This window comes from Mastigoproctus giganteus, chromosome 2 (genome assembly GCF_048544385.1).
Source record: "Mastigoproctus giganteus isolate SK-2022 chromosome 2, ASM4854438v1, whole genome shotgun sequence".
Classification (NCBI taxonomy): Eukaryota; Metazoa; Arthropoda; class Arachnida; order Uropygi; family Thelyphonidae; genus Mastigoproctus; species Mastigoproctus giganteus.
In genome coordinates this window covers 199,731,616-199,750,707 of record NC_143576.1, presented here as the reverse complement: position 1 = coordinate 199,750,707, position 19,092 = coordinate 199,731,616, and the positions used below count along the sequence as shown (strand labels likewise).

The window sequence follows — 19,092 nt, the reverse complement described above, 5'->3', positions numbered from 1 at the left end:
ATATAATGCAAGGCATGCTATTTAAAACTAAATGTTGATTTATGTTAAAAATCTTCAGAAATATAGTACCAAATAAAAGATAAAGGTAATTAATATGTCTAACCGTTCAATATTAAGTAGGGAAATTTAATTTTTTGAGGGGGGATATGCCTTTTAATGTGCATGTATGTGTGTTTCCCCCCCTCCCAAAGATAAAGATATCTTTTTCAATGAATTTTAAAATGACAAAAATAAATGCTGTGCACTATTTTCCAAAAATATATACTTATCACTAACAAAGTTATTGTCAATGGGAAACACATGCATCTCTTAAAATAAGTATATCAACATAAGTTTAAAAAATTTGGAGCATATTAATAATGAATTTTCATACTCTGCATATATATATATATATATATCCCTTCAATAATAAATTCTGTTAAGAAAAATCAAGGGTGAAGACAACTTTTAAAATTAAAAGTTTTGTAAAATTACAGCCCAAACAATAGAGAAAAAGAATACCTGGACTAATTATATTATACACTGGTCATTCAGTTAACATTTTAAAACACAATCCACGCTTTCAGCAGCTTTATTACTTCAATACGTGATATACTAAATATTCATCAGCAGCATATATTTCATATTGGAGGATACTATATTATGAGTTGAAAAGACTAGATTTCTATGAATGCTAATATGATGCCAACTAGACATGCAGCATAACTTCTAAAACATTTTATAAACATATCAAGAACATCATCAGCCTTTAAATTCTCATGAGATGAGAAGTCATCCAGTATGTGCTAAATGTATGTACCTTATAATTATAACCTTAACAGTACACATTAAAACATCATTCCTATTATACTGTCACTGAAAAAAAAAAAAAAAAAAAAAAAAAAAACTTGGCCCCCAGAAATCACAGAAGAAATTTAATACCAGAAAAAAAGACAAGTGATAGAAACAGGCAAATTCACAAATAACATTAAAAATTGCTTTCGCCTATTTATCTCTTCTGAAATAGTATTATAAAATTCTAATAAATTTGAAAAATTATGAAAATTTAACAAAGCCTTTTCTTAATGTCCATATTTGCCAATGCTTCAAAAGATAATTGCTTTCAGAAGAAGAAAAAAAAAAATAAGGTGCAAATATACATAGTACAATCTGAAACCAGAACAAATCTTGATATGTAAGAAAATGGAAGAAAATGACTACAAATCAAGAAAGTCTACTGTACTGCATGGAAGGAAGAGGAGTAAATATGCAATTATCTAACTTGTGTAAAGAATAATTTTAAGTTTTGAAAAATAACTTCATGCACAATTGTACTATTTGACATAAAAACTAGTCACATTCACCGGGTAGGCAATACTGAACAATAAATATAAAATTATTTTGAAAGATAATAATCTACTTCAGCAAAGTTTAAATCACAGTGAAATATGTTCACTTATGCATGGCAGTGATTCTTTTCAATTGTGTAATAGTTAACAATTACCAGAGTGAGTAACATAACCTGTGACAGCATTCCAATATCTGGGAAGGGAAGTTATCACAATCACAAGGCAAAGCCTTGGTACAAGTATATCACAAACCGTACAATACCATCAATGTGGCCAACATTTTACCTTAAAAATTCCTCACATGTAACAAACCTTTAAAACAAAAAACCTAACAATCTGCTCTTGCACAAAAATTGTGAAACAATTTAAATTCTGTACAAAATCTAAATACAAACTTTTTGTGTTTCAGAACAATTATTATTCTGGATTAACTTTGAAATAATAATAATAATAATAAAAAAAAAAATTACCTCTTGTATTAAACAAGAAATATTCTATAATTAATATTCTACAATTTTTAGCTATTTCCCTATCAGCTAGGAACCCTGCAGTTGCCTGTGTTCTCTTTTCTGGTGTAAGAATATCTGATACTGATGGTGAAAACTTTTATTGCACTTGTCACAGCAGTAAAGTTTAGCAGAATGTCGCCACTGTACATGCATTAATAAGTTTATCTTATATCTAAAACAAGATGGTCTCTTATAACAATACCTACACCTAAGCAGATGTATCCTAGATAGCTTCATTTTTTCCATATACTTAGAAATAAAATCATTTACCCTGTGATTATTTTCTGAATGTAATGTACAGACAGAATCTAAACCAGTAACTTCTCCTGCAGCTTGGTCCTGACTAAGTGTTGGCTGTATAATTCTTCGAGGTTGCAACTGCTTCCGTGACCTTCTCAGCACTGGTGTATCATTTGTACTAGAATTAAAAATAGGTGTTTCAGAAGTATGAATACCATTACCAGCTGCATTTCTTTTATCAGCAGGTACTTCTGATGATTGCAAATTGCTCACCGGGTTAAAGAATGAAGTTAGAGGTAAACTCTGAAAGCCGCTTACATTCACAAAATGTTTATATTCCACTTCTCGGCACACATAACAAGCAAAAGAATGATGAAACTCTTGATAATGGCACACAAAAAGATACTGTGAATTACATGGTAAACCACAGTGGAGGCAACGGACTATACCATCATCTTCATTATGTGCTTGTAAGACATGCTCTTTTAGTGCCGACTCAAAAGGTGTGTGATAGTAACATTCCCCTGCCCGACAGTGGAGCATCTGGCCACTATGAATACACATATGTTCCATCATTAGCTGCTGGGTAGGAGAGGTCCATCCACATAAAGTACAGCAGTAAGGATCCTGATGTCTTGATGATGCCATCTGTAAGGGATTTTCATGAAACATTTCCAAATGAGCATGAAGAGATGGGATGTCTGCAAAGTCACAACCACAATAACGGCATTGTGTATCTCCTGGACCAAATAAAGTATCATCGATTAAACCTGAAAAATAATTTAAAATTAGAAAGTTACTCTAAGAGCAACTAAACATTAAATCATTAAGAATTATTGAAATAAATTTAGTGATTAAGTATGGCACGCAACTACATAATTTATCTTTGCTTACCTTTGCTTTCTGTGATATCAATTCATGTTGTTCCAAAGAATAGAAATGGAGAGGAGAGGAAATTAATAGAGAAAAGTTAAATATAGTGAATTTGGAGTTGACCTGTAAAGAGACACACCTGCCTAACATCACCTAGTACCTACATTTGCCTACAGCAAAACTGCATGTGCATTACAATTACTTTATTATATGTATGCTATCACACATTTAAGTCATTGTCATTTTGTTTCCTATTTTCATGGAAAACTTAAATAAATATTAACTAATCAGATTATTAAATAATTAGTAAATAATAAAAGAATAATAAAGGCCTATAACAATGTAGTGGTCCTATAGAGAAAATTTCAATATTCTGCCATACATATTAAAAAAAAATAATAATAAAACCACTAGTCATCCCAGCTGTTTGGTATACAGTGTTGCCAAAAACAAAGTTGGTATACAGAGGGTAAACTTTCTTTATCAAATTATAAAAAATTTCATTTATTCCACTGCAAATTTTATTTATAAGTAAACTATTTAAATAAATTTATGTATTCAAGCTGACATAACTCAAATGAGTAGTCAACAACAGTTTTTTAATACATGCCATTTTCAGCAAAGAGACCTTGAAATTCCAAAGAAATTAAATTACTTCTGTCTGTTGTAAAAGTAATTTATAACAAAGAAAAGTTAATCTGTGAGGTGGAAAGACTAGCACTGCATAAAAAAAATCTGTGACCCAACAAGCATTAAAAAATTAGTGAAGCTAATAATACTCATTTAGAAATATATTTTTGAAAAATTTTCTTAGTTTCATAAATCCTTGTATTTAAAAAAAAAAAATAATAATAAAAAAAATTATTTGTTTTATGCAAAGCAGGTTAAAAGCCAAGAGAATGCTTGTGTTTTACATACATACATACGATATACAAAACATCACGGTATAATATAAAATAATTTTAAAATAGTAATAAAAATATCAGTTTCAAAGATTATTAATAGTCATTTTACTGATTGTAAAAAAATTACCACATGGTAGAAATGGATTCAGATTATTTATGTCCAATAAATTTAAGCATCTATAGATAGGACTATTATGCAAGAAGTCATTTTTTTAAAAATCAAATGAAATAATTTGTGTGCTCTTAAAATTTTGAGGAACTATATAAGGAAGCGGCTCATTATTTAAAATGGTATTTAAACCCATATGCAGAAACTTCCCAACTTATAAACACCATGCATTTCTGGAAAGAAGTTAGTAAAGTGAAAGTTTGCAAATCAGGGAATAATTTCTTATAGATATAATAGTATAATAAAAGGATGTGTTACGTGAAAAATTCTTGCAATGTGTTCCTCACTTCAAGTGGAATCTGATTTAGAAGATAAAGATTGCAATCCCTTGAATGACTTTGAACTTTCAGAAGTTAAAAATTATGTACCCTCTAATGACAATAGTGACACATCACTTATGGCTACGATGTGCATGTACTTGTTAAATATGGATTATCCCCAGTTTAAAAACTATTAGACATGCATTTTTTAAGCAAGCCATTCAGAAATGGAGTGTGGCTCAATGCCCTCTAAAGTTGAGAGAAAAGCCAAGTGTGTACCTGAGGGATGGGCCCGAATAATTAGAGGCGCAAGATTAAAACCTACACCAAAAATATCATGCAATATGACGACTTTTTACAATTTTACTTTTCTTGTCAAACAACTTAAAGGCACTGTTCCTTGGAGAAAAGTCTGCTACCTTGAATTCCAAAAAGGACAGGATGGGCATGTCGCAATGTTTTACAAAAACTATAAAGATGAATTTATAACAGTAAACCTAAAAAGAGCTAAAGGAAAACCCAGCAATGAGCAATCTAACTTTCTCAAAGCCTATAATGAGGAACTTCATATATCTCGAGCAAAGCTTAAAGATTTAATGAAAATGTGCCAAGATTTGACAATACTGAAGGAATATCACAAATTCTATTTAAATTTAAAAGCATCAGTGGAATGGGGATAATTTACGAGCACCAGATTTAAGTGAAGAATGTGAATATGAAGATATTGAAAATTAATTTATACCAACTTGTATGTTATTGTAATTAAACACGTATTATTAATAAATTTTTCATTTCTGACCAATGAAAATTGTGTTAAAAATTTTTCTTTTCACCTTTTCAATTCTTTATGAATCTGACAAAATTTCAAAGTTCACAACACCAAAACCGCGAAAGTGCTTTTTAAGTCCCTACATAATGGCAATCTTAAATTACCAACATGGATTAAAAACAGCATCTTTGGAAGATACTATAGAATGACATTTAGTTAAAAACTAAAAAACTTGATTTTTCCAAAGTCAAAATCTTGAAATGCATTTTTCTCAAAACTATCCTTTTGCAGATTCATGGTTTTGGAGTGGGAGTGACAATATATATCCTAACATTTAAATTGTTTTTTTCACAATAATATTTTAAAATAATATCTTTATTACTAGGTACTGTAGAGGTAGATTGCATATGAGGAGCATACTTATGAGATAATGAAGAATAGAAATTTTCACTTAGAAAAGAATAGCACTATAGTTTCACACAACAGCTTTGGAGCTGTGTGTGAAATGGTTATCACCGTATAATTTAAAATATAACTGAATAACTTAACACTTTTCAAGCTCATGCTCACAACTGATTAACTGCCAGTGCCCTTTTACAAGTCAAATTTCAGTGTGACTAACTTAATGGAAAACTTTTCACACCTCACACAAATGCAATAAAATTATCAAAACACTGTTTATTTATTCACTGGAAATACAAAATAACTTTGGAAAGAAGAGTGAATAGTTTTTTTCAGGCAACATATTTTTATTAATTTGTGATCCAGAAAACTATTCTGAACAACAGTTATTTTATACAATAGCTGGCCACATTCACGTGTAAGAACATGAATGCCACCAGCCATTGTATAAAGAGAATAACAGTATACATATATCACCACTCATTTTTAAATTATCACAACCTCCTGCACTTATAACTGATTAAGCTTCACTATCTGTAACCAATTAAAATAAAAATAATAATAAAAAATGTTATTTTTTTATTTTTTTTTTACAATTTCCTTTCTTTCATGGGTTTTAGGCCTAATGGGGGGGATTCCACCCTAAATAAACCCACAAGCAGGCAATTATGTCTAGGACAAGGCCTTTTTCTGTACAAAGCTATGAGCAAACTAAGTTTGCTACTTATCATATTTGGAGGCACTTTGCACAGGATGCCTTGGAATTTCATTATTCTAAGTAAATATACAGGGTGTCTGGAGGGCAAAACAAATACCTTTATTAAAGAAGTACATAACTTTTGAACAGATGCATATTTGCATTAACCCAAAATTCATGGCGTTTCTGGTGTTTTAGTGCTATTTCAGGTAGCTATTGAAACTTATGTGTTTAGTTGTTTTCTGTGCAGTCATGCTAAATAGTATCTGCTTCTAATGTGATCATGAACAGGCACAATATGGCCCAAGAAGCCCTTGTGCCAAAAAACCCAAATACAACAACAGCTAATGTGATTTTCATATTCTGTATCTTTGGCAATGGCAACTTGTGGTTGGTGTGAAAATTCAAATATATTTTGTTATATTTGGAGAAACTATACTGCAGTGAAACAAAGATAGGATATAATATTACATGTGAAAAATGTATATACTGCGTATTTTGGAATTAAATTAGATGGCCAAGTTAAAAATTGGGTTCCCATAAAATGTGCTATGATTGTATGGAAATGTGGTATAAAGAAAGTCTTGGTGTTTGTCATTCCTGTGGTGTGAAGGAAGCCTCAGAATCATATTAACGATTGCTACTTTTGTCCCTTAATGCAGCAAGTTATATTGCAAAGGACAAGCAGAGCACTGTACACACCAACATTTATGTTAGTGTATACAGAGAAATTGTATTTCTCTGTATACACTAACATAAATTAACATGGAAAATCAACAGAATCTCTTCTGAGTCCAGTGATGTTGTTAAAACTTGAGCCTACAAACCAGTAAGGCTCCTGGGGTTGATGGCATATATCCTATGATCTTAAGGGAGGCATCAAATCAGTACATTGAACCATTGAGGCTAATTATAACAGCATCACTGGACTCAGAAGAGATTCTGTTGATTTGGAAAAAGTGCCATTCTCTCTCCATTACATAAGGGTGGTTCTAAGAGTGAAGTGGGAAATTACCAGCCGGTTAGTCTAACTTCAGTAGTAGGGAAAATCATGGAGACAATGATCAAAGTTGGAATTCAGGATCATTTAGATAGAAATGGAATTCTGAAGGATACTTAGCATGGTTTTGTAAAGGGAAAATCATGTTTAACTAATCTGGTTAGCTATTTTGACAGGGTCACTCAAGAGTTGGACTTTGGAAATAATTTTGACATTGTTTATTTGGATTTCAGCAAAGCATTTGACTCAGTCCCAAATGAGCAGTTACTTTATAAGCTGGAACAGGTTGGAATCACAGGGAAAATCCTTAGATGGATAGCTGGATGGCTTCGGGGCAGGAGGCAGAGGGTTGTGATAAATGGTTATTCCTCAGATTCAGTTGATGTAAGAAGTGGGGTTCTCCAAGGATCAGTATTAGGACCACTGTTGTTTTTGATTTTCATAAATGACATCGATGAAGAGATAGAGGGCATGATGTATAAATTTGCAGATGATGTCAAGATTGGTAGTCTAGTTAATGATCGCTTCCAAGCAGAGCTTCTTCAGAATGATCTAGATAGACTTCAGGGATGGTCAGAAAAATGGCAGCTATGCTTTAATCCAGCAAAGTGTAAGGTATTGCATCTGGGGAACAGTAACCTCAAAATAACTTATACACTTGGCGGAGTTGAACTAAAGTCGGTAATGGAGGAAAGGGAATTGGGTGTTACGATACGGTCAGATATGAAGTTCTTCGAACATTGTAGACAGGTTGCAAGGAAGGCCTATGGTGTCGTATCGATGATTTATCGCAATTGCTAGTAGAGATAAGGACGTCATAATCCCATTGTATAAGGCTATTGTTAGACCACACTTGGAATAATGTGTTCAGGTATGGAGACTGCACACCTAAAGAAAAACATTGTGCTTCTTGAAAGGGTCCAGAGACGGGTAACTCGCCTGGTGAGATCGACAAAAGGGTGTCCATATGAGGAAAGGAATTCTAATATGTGGGTTGCAGAGCTTGGAAACTAGGCACCTTAGAGGAATAAGCAAAATGAATGAGGACAAAATTTTCACGGTTATAAATGATTGTAGAACAAGGGGCCATAATTTCAAGTTACAGATGGGGGGGGGGATGTTTAGACTGGATTGCAGGAAGTTTTAGCCAGCAAGTTATAAATTACTGGAATAAGTTGCTTTCATGGTTGGTAGAGGCTGACAGTTTGGGAAAATTCAAAGGTCAGCTGGATAATTACCTACGAGAGGAGGGAAACACTTAGGTTGTCCATTTCCTCTACTCTTATTTATTAATTATTATTATTTTATTTATTTATTTTCTTCTTATTATTATTATTTTATTTTATTTATTTTATTTTTTTTTTGGCTGGTGCAGCATAAGCCATAGGCTTCCTTGCACCATGTGGCCATTGCTAATACTAATTAGTTCAGCTGTTAAGGCTCCCACAAAGCTGAATTACCAGTACCACTACACAGTTTTTCATGGTATACATCATTAAAAAGATCGAAAAAAAAAAAAAAAATTGGTTCCCATTTTTATTAAGAATGGCTCAGTGATAGGTTGCATCAACATTCCTGCAGTTATGAACATTTTTGGAAGTTTCTTTCAACCAACAGCGTAGAGGCTATTTACTGACTCAAAGGAAATCCTCAAAGTTCTCCTTCATAACAGGACAAACATGCATTCATTCCTTTAATTTATCACACTTAAAGGTTAAGCTTCTTTTAAAAAAATTCAGTACAAGAATCATATGGCTGGCTTAAGTGTGTGGAGATTTAAGTTAGTGGTCTGCTACTCAACTAACTTGGTTACTCAAAACTGCCTTGCTTTCTGTGTGAGCGGGGATAGTTGAGCAAGAACTGAACATTGCAAAGGAAAAGTGTTCACCAAGACAGTCTCTAAAACTAGGTTGAAAGAACATTAAAGATGAGCCATTAGTAGTTTAAAACAAATTACTTCCTCTACAGGCCTCCATAGCCGAGTGGTCAGGAGTGGGAGTGCAGTAATACACGCAAAGTGCAGTAACTCTTCGAGTAGACTGGGGTTCAAGCCCTTGACTGCTAAATACAGTCGATCTGCCAACCCGCACTGACTAATGTGACATATTATGGTCTATTTTCCTCAGCATGAATTGTTGAGGAGGCTTCCATCCTACAGTGGGTTGATAATAGTTGCAGTTTACCTGTTTTTTTTGTTTTTTTTTAAACTCTTCTACATAAAAATCTAGGTTTAGTGAGATATTTTTCCCAAACCTTGAATAAAGAAAGAAATTGTTTAAATATATCTGTACTAATTCCCATAGCCTGTATCAACATCAAAGCAGGAATTTTTGTTGGACATCAATCCAAAAGCTGCTGCTAAAACTCTGTGTTTGAAGAATCCATAAACAAAACTGAGAGATGCTTGGACAAATAGTTTTAAAATTATAACATGCAATTTTTTGAGAAATAATAAACACCCAGATTATGAGATGATTGTGAGTGATGTGCTGGAAAAGTTCAAAAAACTAGGCTGCAATATGAGTGTTAATATACACTGGCACTCTCAATCAACTATTTCCCAGAAAATTTAGATAGTTTAAGTGAATGGTAGGGAGAAGATTCTATCAGGATATAAATGAAATGAAAAAATGGTACCAAGGAGGAAGGATGTCAGTATCATGGCCAACTACAACTGCTGAATGCTAAAAGGAGGAACAGCCACCAAAACTAGCTGCCTGAGGATGTCAAAAAATGTGCAAGTTTAATCCAGTCTACAAATAAGAAATACAGTTTATGGCTATCTATGCTTAACAGGAGGATACATCCTTTGATACTTCTGTTTTTAAATATTTTTAACAGTACTTTTATATCAAGTAAATTTCGAAATTTCCAATAAAAATGTATTTCAAATTACGTATAATATGCCACATGCCTATAATGGATGTAATGCCAATCCAACTAATGTCTGGACACTTAAGGGTAGATGTCAAAAAATTTTCATCTCTCTAAATCTGAATCAGATCTGTGAATTTTCAACTAGAAATGAAAACTACTTGGATTTAGTCTTCACCAACTTTCCTTTGGTGGTCTTTAAGCCAACTAATCTTTTCAAGTCAGATCACATTCCTGTGGCTTTTTCCATCAAGAAGAGATCAGTTATTAAAGATACAGATTTAGAACAAAAACAAAAGCTCAATTTTAATAAAGTGAAATGGCCTGATATGAATTATGCATTTAAAAACTGTAATTGGGAATTACTATTAAAAATCAATGATCCTCAAGAAGCCTGGACTGCTTTTACCAAATCATTAATGAAGTAACTAACAATCTTGTTCCATGCTATAGTGTTCCTGATACAAATTACGCACACTGGTTCTCTAAGGAACTAAAATCCCTACTGGCAAAAAAACAAAAAATGCATAGTAGGTTTAAGACAAATAAAGAAATATGCCTTTACAATAAATATTCCTCCTTAAGAAGACAGGTTAAAACAACATTAAAGCAGGACTAGAACAAATACCTGTGCTTTGTCAAAAGAAGAGTCTTCGAGGCAAAAGATATGAAGTCTATATTCAGCTATTTCAAAGCAAAAAATCAAAATGCGGCTGTAAACACACTAGATATTCCCAGTGAATTGTCATCTTTGTTTGAGGCGGACTACCTTGCTAGCAGCTTTGAAGAAATTTACAAAACAGATACAGCAGATGACGGGATGGAAGGTAACGAAAATTTTCCTCTCAACTACATTGATACCCTAACAGTATTTGAAATAAACCAAGCAGAATTACTGAGCACAATCCATAGTATGAAAAAGGACTTCACACAAGGCCTGGACGGTATCCCTACTGTCTTATGGAAAAAATGTGGAACTACACTTATAAAGCCATTACTTCACTTAAGAAAATTGCTATTTGAGAGTGGAATCTATCCAGCTCAACTGAAAAAGGCCCTTGTTACCCCTCTTTACAAAAAAGGAGACCCATCCTCACCCAACAATTACAGACCAGTTTGTCAATTGAATACACTCTCAAAGATAATTGAATCCATTGTAATGAAGCAGCTATTTAACTTTATGAAACTTAATTTGTCAGATTACTCTCACGGATTTATCAAGGGTCGTTCCACCTCCACAGATATGATCTCGTTTGTTTCGAACATATCCCAGGCGCTTGACGAAGGAAAACAAGTCGACTCCATCTTCCTTGACTTAAGCAAAGCCTTCGACAAGGTAGTCCATCAGAGACTAATCAACAAACTGCATCACTATGGTCTCAGAGGACAAGCACTAAACTGGATTGAAAACTACTTGGAAGGTAGAGAAATGTCCGTGACATTTAAAGGTAAAACCTCATATCCTTTTAGTCCTGAAATTGGTGTCCCATAGGGTTCATCCTTAGGCCCGCTATTATTTCTTATCTACATCAATGACCTGCCAAGCACCCTTGGAGACTACCAAATCAAAATCAACGTATTTGCAGACGACATAAAAATCTATAAAGCAATTCGCAGTACCAATGACTGCATCATCCTAAACGAAGCTCTTCAACGAGTTATTCAGTGGCTGAAGGAGAACAAAATGGCAGTCAATGAAAACAAGTGTGAGCTGATGAGCTTTGCTAATGCACACAAGAAAAACAAACTTAATTTTTCTTATTGTATCAACAACAAGGCAATCAAAAAAGTTAGTACAGCCAAACATTTAGGTATCTTTATTAAAGAATCATTTTCCTTTGATGTCCATGTCTCTAACATTGTGAAGGCAGCTAGCAAAAAACTAGGTTTCCTGAAAAGAATTAACCGAGACTTCAATCAGTTGGCACTTTTCATCTTTCTTTACAAAATCTATGTTAGGTCAGCCCTAGAATTTGCCTCACACATCTGGTCCCCACATGTTGCTTACCAAAAATTAGAAATAAAATATTCAAAAAAGAGCAATCCAATACATTTGCTTTAAAAGTGGCCTTGAACACAATGAGAAATCCTACCAAGAGTGGTGTGTATTCTTTGGACTCGAAACGCTGAAAAAAAGAAGAGATAAAGCCGACTTACTCCTTCTTAACCAGCTGTTAAATGGTACCCTGAATTGCCCTCAACGTATTTGCAACGTATTTGCAGACGACATAAAAATCGTATGAGCAACGTATTTGCAGACGACATAAAAATCTATAAAGCAATTCGCAGTACCAATGACTGCATCATCCTAAACGAAGCTCTTCAACGAGTTATTCAGTGGCTGAAGGAGAACAAAATGGCAGTCAATGAAAACAAGTGTGAGCTGATGAGCTTTGCTAATGCACACAAGAAAAACAAACTTAATTTTTCTTATTGTATCAACAACAAGGCAATCAAAAAAGTTAGTACAGCCAAACATTTAGGTATCTTTATTAAAGAATCATTTTCCTTTGATGTCCATGTCTCTAACATTGTGAAGGCAGCTAGCAAAAAACTAGGTTTCCTGAAAAGAATTAACCGAGACTTCAATCAGTTGGCACTTTTCATCTTTCTTTACAAAATCTATGTTAGGTCAGCCCTAGAATTTGCCTCACACATCTGGTCCCCACATGTTGCTTACCAAAAATTAGAAATAAAATATTCAAAAAAGAGCAATCCAATACATTTGCTTTAAAAGTGGCCTTGAACACAATGAGAAATCCTACCAAGAGTGGTGTGTATTCTTTGGACTCGAAACGCTGAAAAAAAGAAGAGATAAAGCCGACTTACTCCTTCTTAACCAGCTGTTAAATGGTACCCTGAATTGCCCTCATCTCGTCTCACAAATAAATTTCAACGCTCCGACAAGAGCGTTAAGAAACCATCCACTGCTGAAACCATCCTATGCGAGAACAAATTATGGATACTACAACTTCTACAACAGGACTGCAAGATCAATGAACAAAGCAAATATTGAGATATTTGACACCCCCGGACACTTCAAAAGGCAACTGAAATTGCTAACCTCATCCGGTACCTGACTTAAAATGGACTCTTCTTTTAAGTTCTAAGACTTTGATTGTGTAATGTGTGTGAAGAAATACCAGTGCTCTGCCTTACTCCTACCTGTTCACTTAAATAGGACGGATGAGTCCTACTTTTATTTATTTAGTTTTATTTTATCTGTACATTTATTTTTTTTTCTTTACTTTGGGAAATGTATACTCCAAGCTTCTGCTTTGAAGCTGTGTAACAATTCTTTGTAGCTGCACCCTCAGGCACGTTTGTTTGCTGTTTTGTAGCTGTTAATAATAATAATAATAATAGTATCAGCAGTAAAATATCAGAGAACTTTTCTTAAAATGTAAATTGGCATAATAGCTCAAAGTTTTTATGTATAAATAAACTGGAACATGTGACCCTCTTGCAGCTCCAAGGATGTCAAATCTGTACTCAACCTCCTGCCACACGTTGCTTAGCATTTCAGGTGAAATGGTAAGCAATTAGTAGGGAACTGCTTTCTTCTTCAATTAACTACATTATGGTGGCCTGTCTTTTGGCAACAACTACTGCACCAGTTAAAGTTTATAAGCAAATAATCCAACCCTTTTATGAATGACATAGTATGCCACTGATTTTGGAATTTGAATCTTGTGGAGCTCGTTAAATTGAATTTCTTCTTTAGGCTTCAATGGATTACAAATTTACAAATGCATTACAAATATTCTCCTGAACTCTGGCAGACATTCAAGGCCATCCACTACTTTAACACTGCAATATTTTCTTGAACTTTTCCATCCACACACGAAAGATTAGAATGTGTGGATCCTTCCTAAATATCTGACGATAATTACATTGAACCTGACTCAGTGAATTGTAACAGCAAGCCAAAAAACACATCATAATTTCTTTTAAACACTAACAATTTTATTTTATGGCCTACTTTGGAACTGCCATCAAACCAACCAATGATCAATGAAGTATAACAGAAAACAAACTTTTTCCATTATACTTTTTTAATGATGAAAACAAAAACTATTACAGTGGATTCCGGTTATTTGGGCCACCAATTAATCGGGGCAACTGCTTATTTGGGACAAATCTTAAAGAACACAACCTAATCGAGAAAATAGCCAGGGTTTTCTTTGCTTTATTGGGAAAACATGCCATTTAATCGGAGCAGGAGACTGCAGCACTTGAGATTAATTATCTCCGAATGGACCACGTGGTCTGGTAGAATTTCTGGAAGTCACAACCATAAAACAATTTGCAGTTTCCACTTTATTGAGCTTTTCTGTTAGTGCAATCTATTATAAACAGGTAGTAAACTCGATCTTATTGCATTTGCAATAATATTGATAGCTGGAATTCTGTGGGTTTTTAAGTTATTATGGTGAAATTTGCTTCCCCTTCACTGAAATCTTCAATCATATAAAATACATAAATAAATTTTCAGAATCTTCTCTTTATTCCTATTTTTAAAGCTTCGTAAACTTGTTACTCCATATCTCACTTGCACGTATCGTATTAGTTGCAATTCGTGCATGCCATGTTCTTTGTTATTGATTGCTTACCTTTTTTACTGTTTTAAATTTTACAACAAAAAAAAGTCAATGAACAGAAACATAAATTAGTTAGTATGTACATATTACAGTATTAATTAAGCCATGTATGTAAGCATAAATTTATTTTTATTTTGATAACCTGTGGAAAATATTCTTTGGCTTTACATGCATTATTTAATTTTTTTAATTGGTAAGGTAATAAAAGAGTAAATTTGTGTTTAATATATATCTTTACTTTTATAGCCTGTGGATAATATTCTTCCTATTTTTGCTTATTAGAATCACAAATGTGATTTTAATTCTATCACAAACGGTGAACCAATCACAAAGTGGGGGTCCACTGTATTTTTAACTATTTACGTGAAACTGCACATAATTGGGGCAGCCGCTTAATTGGGCCAAAGTGCACTAGTCCCAATGTGTCACAAATAACTGGAATCCACTGTATTTCAAATCAGATCAAAAGATATGATCTTTTCTAACAATGAAAATTTTTTTTGGACATCCTGCACTTTTCAGGATATACTTCCCCACTGGAGCAGTACCTTTTATTCAAAGTAAAGTAATGCTAAGACAACTCATGGCAAAGTGCCTGCACAATATAAGATCAATGCATCAAGTAACAGGCTTAGTTTGCTCACAGCTATGTACAGAAAGAGACTATGCCAGAATTGTACAACAAACCAACAATGTAAAGAGTTCAGTCTTCTCTTATTATTGTTTTTAAATAGCTAGACTTGTTATTTCATTATTTATGAAACACATGCAATGTCCACTTCTTTCATTATTATTACATTACATTTTAACAAGTATTATATTTAAAATTTACTACTTAATTGTTTTTAAAGGAACATTATCTTTATAGCAAGAATGTATGCTGAAAATCACTATTCACTTAATGAGATTTCACTCAGTAATGTTTTTCAGAAACATTACCATGTCATTTTGCAAGATATACCTGTACCATTTCTGTGAAGTCCATCATCAGCAACTGTTGTATCTCAGTGTGTTCATGCTCAAAGTGCCACCACTATCAGCAACTTAATTATCACTGCAACAGTTTAGTTGCCAGCATGCGCCAATCATAAGCATCACTGGTTGCATGCATAATATTAAATCTAACAAAGACATCTGGACCATTTATGCACGTCAGATGGTAAGCAATATTTCCAAGCAGGACCATATTCACATGGAAGCCTGGAAGCAGCATATCCATGTGACAGCTCTTAAGGGGTGACAAAATGATCACAGGGACCTTTCATGATTAGAGAAAAATGGAAATGTCTTTTTTTTTTGTTTGTTTGTTTGTACAGCAATACTCCGCATAGCACTGATAATTAGTACCAAAACTGTTCCATGTTATGTGAAACCGTGCTGATTGAGGTATAATTATAATGGGTTTTAATTGAATGCGTACCAGAGAAATAGTCTATAAACAAATTATAATAAATCTATAAACAATTTGCACTTGATAGCCAATTAAAAGGATTTGAATTAAAAAATATTACAAAAATTGTATTAATGAAAAGGAAACATCGTGAGAGATGAGAAAAAAGCTTTATTGTTTATTTAGGTACTTCAGTTAAAAAAAAGTCTGAAGTTGTCTCTTCTTTTTCTCGGCGCACAAGTCTTTGTAGCATCGAATCCCATCTTGTAAAATTTTCCGTATCTTGATGCTATGTTCAACATCCGGATCTCCATTCATAATCGTCTCACAGGCCATGTCAATCCCCAAAAAAACTTTCTCCAATTCTTCTGTTGAAAATTCTTTTGGTGCCACTTCAGAATTGTTTTCCTTTTCTTCATCATCATCATCATCAGCCATTTTCAATCCACTGCAGGATGAAGGCCTCTCCAGCAACTTTCCAGTTCCTTCTGTTTTGAGCACTGGACATCCATTTACTACCCACAAACTCATGAATTTCATCTATCCATCTCCGCCTTTGTCTTCCAGGTTTTCTTCTAGCTCCTCTTGGATACCATTCTGTTATTTTCTTAGTCCATCTGTCATCATGTCTTCGAGCTATGTGTCCTGCCCAAGACCATTTTAGTTCTTTAGTTTTGATAAGAATGTCCTTTACTTGAGTTTGTTGCCTAATCCATGTGTTTCTCTTCTTATCTAACAGTCTTATTCCCAATATGATTCGTTCCATTCTTCGCTGTGTAGTTCTCAGCTTCTCTTCCATTCTTTTGGTGAGTGCCCAAGTTTCACTTCCATAAGTCATGATGGGGAGTATACATTGGTCCATTATTTTACGTTTCAGACAAACTGGGATATTGCTCTTCAGTATGTGACTATATTTCCTGAATGCTATCCATCCAAAATTTATTCTTCTCTTGACTTCCAGCCATTTATCATTATTACAGCTAATAACTTGTCCCAGATAAGTATATGACTCCACCTTTTCAATTACTGCTCCTTCAATCATTATTTCCCTTTCTGTGGCATACTTGTTCATCATTACTTTTGTTTTAGCCATATTCATCTTTAGTCCAAAATCCTTACTAGCTGTGCATAACTGATTAAGATTTTCCTCTAATTCTTTGGGATCATGGCTTATGACCACAATGTCATCTGCAAATCGTAAATGGTTTAGGTACTCTCCATTCACATTGACTCCTTTCTGCGACCAGTCTAATCTTCTGAAAGCTTCCTCAAGGGCAGCAGTAAACAGCTTCGGAGATATTGTGTCTCCTTGTCGAACTCCTTTCTCAATTTTAAATTTCCTACTGTCTTTGTCTAGTCTAATAAAGGAGGTAGCACTCTCGTATATTTTCTTCAAAATCATAATATATGGGGTATCAATGCCTTGTCTTTCCAGTGCCCGAAACATTGCCTTATGCTGTATGGAGTCAAATGCCTTTTCATAATCCACAAATGCCAGGCATAATGGTATTTTATATTCATTTGCTTTCTCCATTAGCTGTGATATTACATGAAGGTGATCCATAGTTGAGAATCCTGTCCTAAAGCCAGCTTGCTCTTTCGGTTGATTCTCATCCAGTATTCTTTCTAATCTGTTAGTAATGACCCTTGTGAACAACTTGTAGATGTGGGATAGCAAGCTAATTGGTCTATAATTTCCAATTTCTGATTTATCTCCTTTCTTATGCAGCAAAACTATGATTGCATTATTCCACTGCTTAGGCGTCACACCTTTTCTAATGCACTTTGTGAAGAACCTTGCCAGTTTTTGTGTTATGTCTCTTCCTCCCAATTTTAACAACTCTACAGTAACTTCATCTTCCCCCGGGGCTTTCTGATTCTTCATTTTCTTCAATGCATGCTCTACCTCATCAGGAAGAATATTGGGTATGTCGTACGTGTTGCTACTTTGCAATCCATCTTCCCCACTGCTGGCATCATTCCCCTGCTCCTTGTATAATTCTCTATAGTAGTCTTCTGCTATTTGAATTATGCCTTCTCTGCTGTTTATAAGTACACCATCGCTATTCTTCAGTTTCAGTATCATTTGTCTTTCTGTATTACTGCTCATGGCTGCTGATTTAAATCCTTTGTTTTCCCTTAATGCTTGTTCTACTTTTCTTGTGTTAAATCTTCTTATGTCCTCTCTGAGTCTCTTTCTAATGGCTTTGCATAACTCAGTATACTCGATTTTCTCCCTGTCAGTGTTTTTCTTGCTTTTCATTTGTCGTCTTCGGTTCATCATGACAAGTGTTTCTTGACTAATTTTTTCTTCTTTGGATTTCTTTTTCCCTATAGGTTTCTTGGGCTTTATCACTTTCAAAAAGTTGTAATATTCCTCGTCGATATCTTGGTCCTCAGCAGTCTGCAGAAGCTCAAACTTGTTCTTAAGTTCCAGTACATACTGCTTTTTCTCCTCCTCTGTTATTTCAAAGACCTTTGTATTATTTACTCGAGTCAGTTTTTTCCTTTCCTTTCCTACATCTATATCAAGTGTACATCTTACCATTCTGTGATCACTTCCAACATTTACCTTATTCAGGACGGTAACATCATTCACAATATATCTTCTGTTAGTGAGGATGAAGTCGATTTCATTAGTAGTTAATCCATTTGGACTCTTCCATGTCCACTTTCTGTTCACCCGTTTCTTGAAAAAAGTGTTCATTACTGACAGTCCTTGAGATTCTGCAAATTCCACAAGTCTTTCACCTCTTTCATTTCTTTCACCAATTCCAAAATTTCCTATAGTTCCCCTTTCTGTGCTGTTTTGTCTTTTTCCAACCTTAGCATTGAAGTCTCCCATAATAATAGTGTAGTGGGTTTTCTGCTCATCTAGAAGAGTCTCAATTTCAGTGTACATTTCTTCAACCTCTTCATCATCATGGCTCGATGTTGGTGCATAAATCATTATAATCTTTAGCTTGTATCTCTTAGAAATCTTGAGTATTAGTCTTGACACTCTTGGTGATGTACTTTTGAATTCCAAAATGTTGTTTTTAAAATCTTTATGGACCAGAAACCCAATTCCACCTT

General features: G+C 34.0%; 1 protein-coding gene across 1 annotated transcript in view; it reads right to left on the bottom strand.

Moving 5' to 3' along the window:
- Positions 1–19,092, bottom strand: part of LOC150089905 (uncharacterized) — a 268,835-nt gene that overhangs the window by 17,152 nt on the left and 232,591 nt on the right. Inside the window, exon 6 of the mRNA XM_090390125.1 lies at positions 2,040–2,847. Coding sequence (XP_090246251.1) covers positions 2,040–2,847 — 808 coding nt within the window. The remainder of the gene's footprint in view (positions 1–2,039; positions 2,848–19,092) is intronic.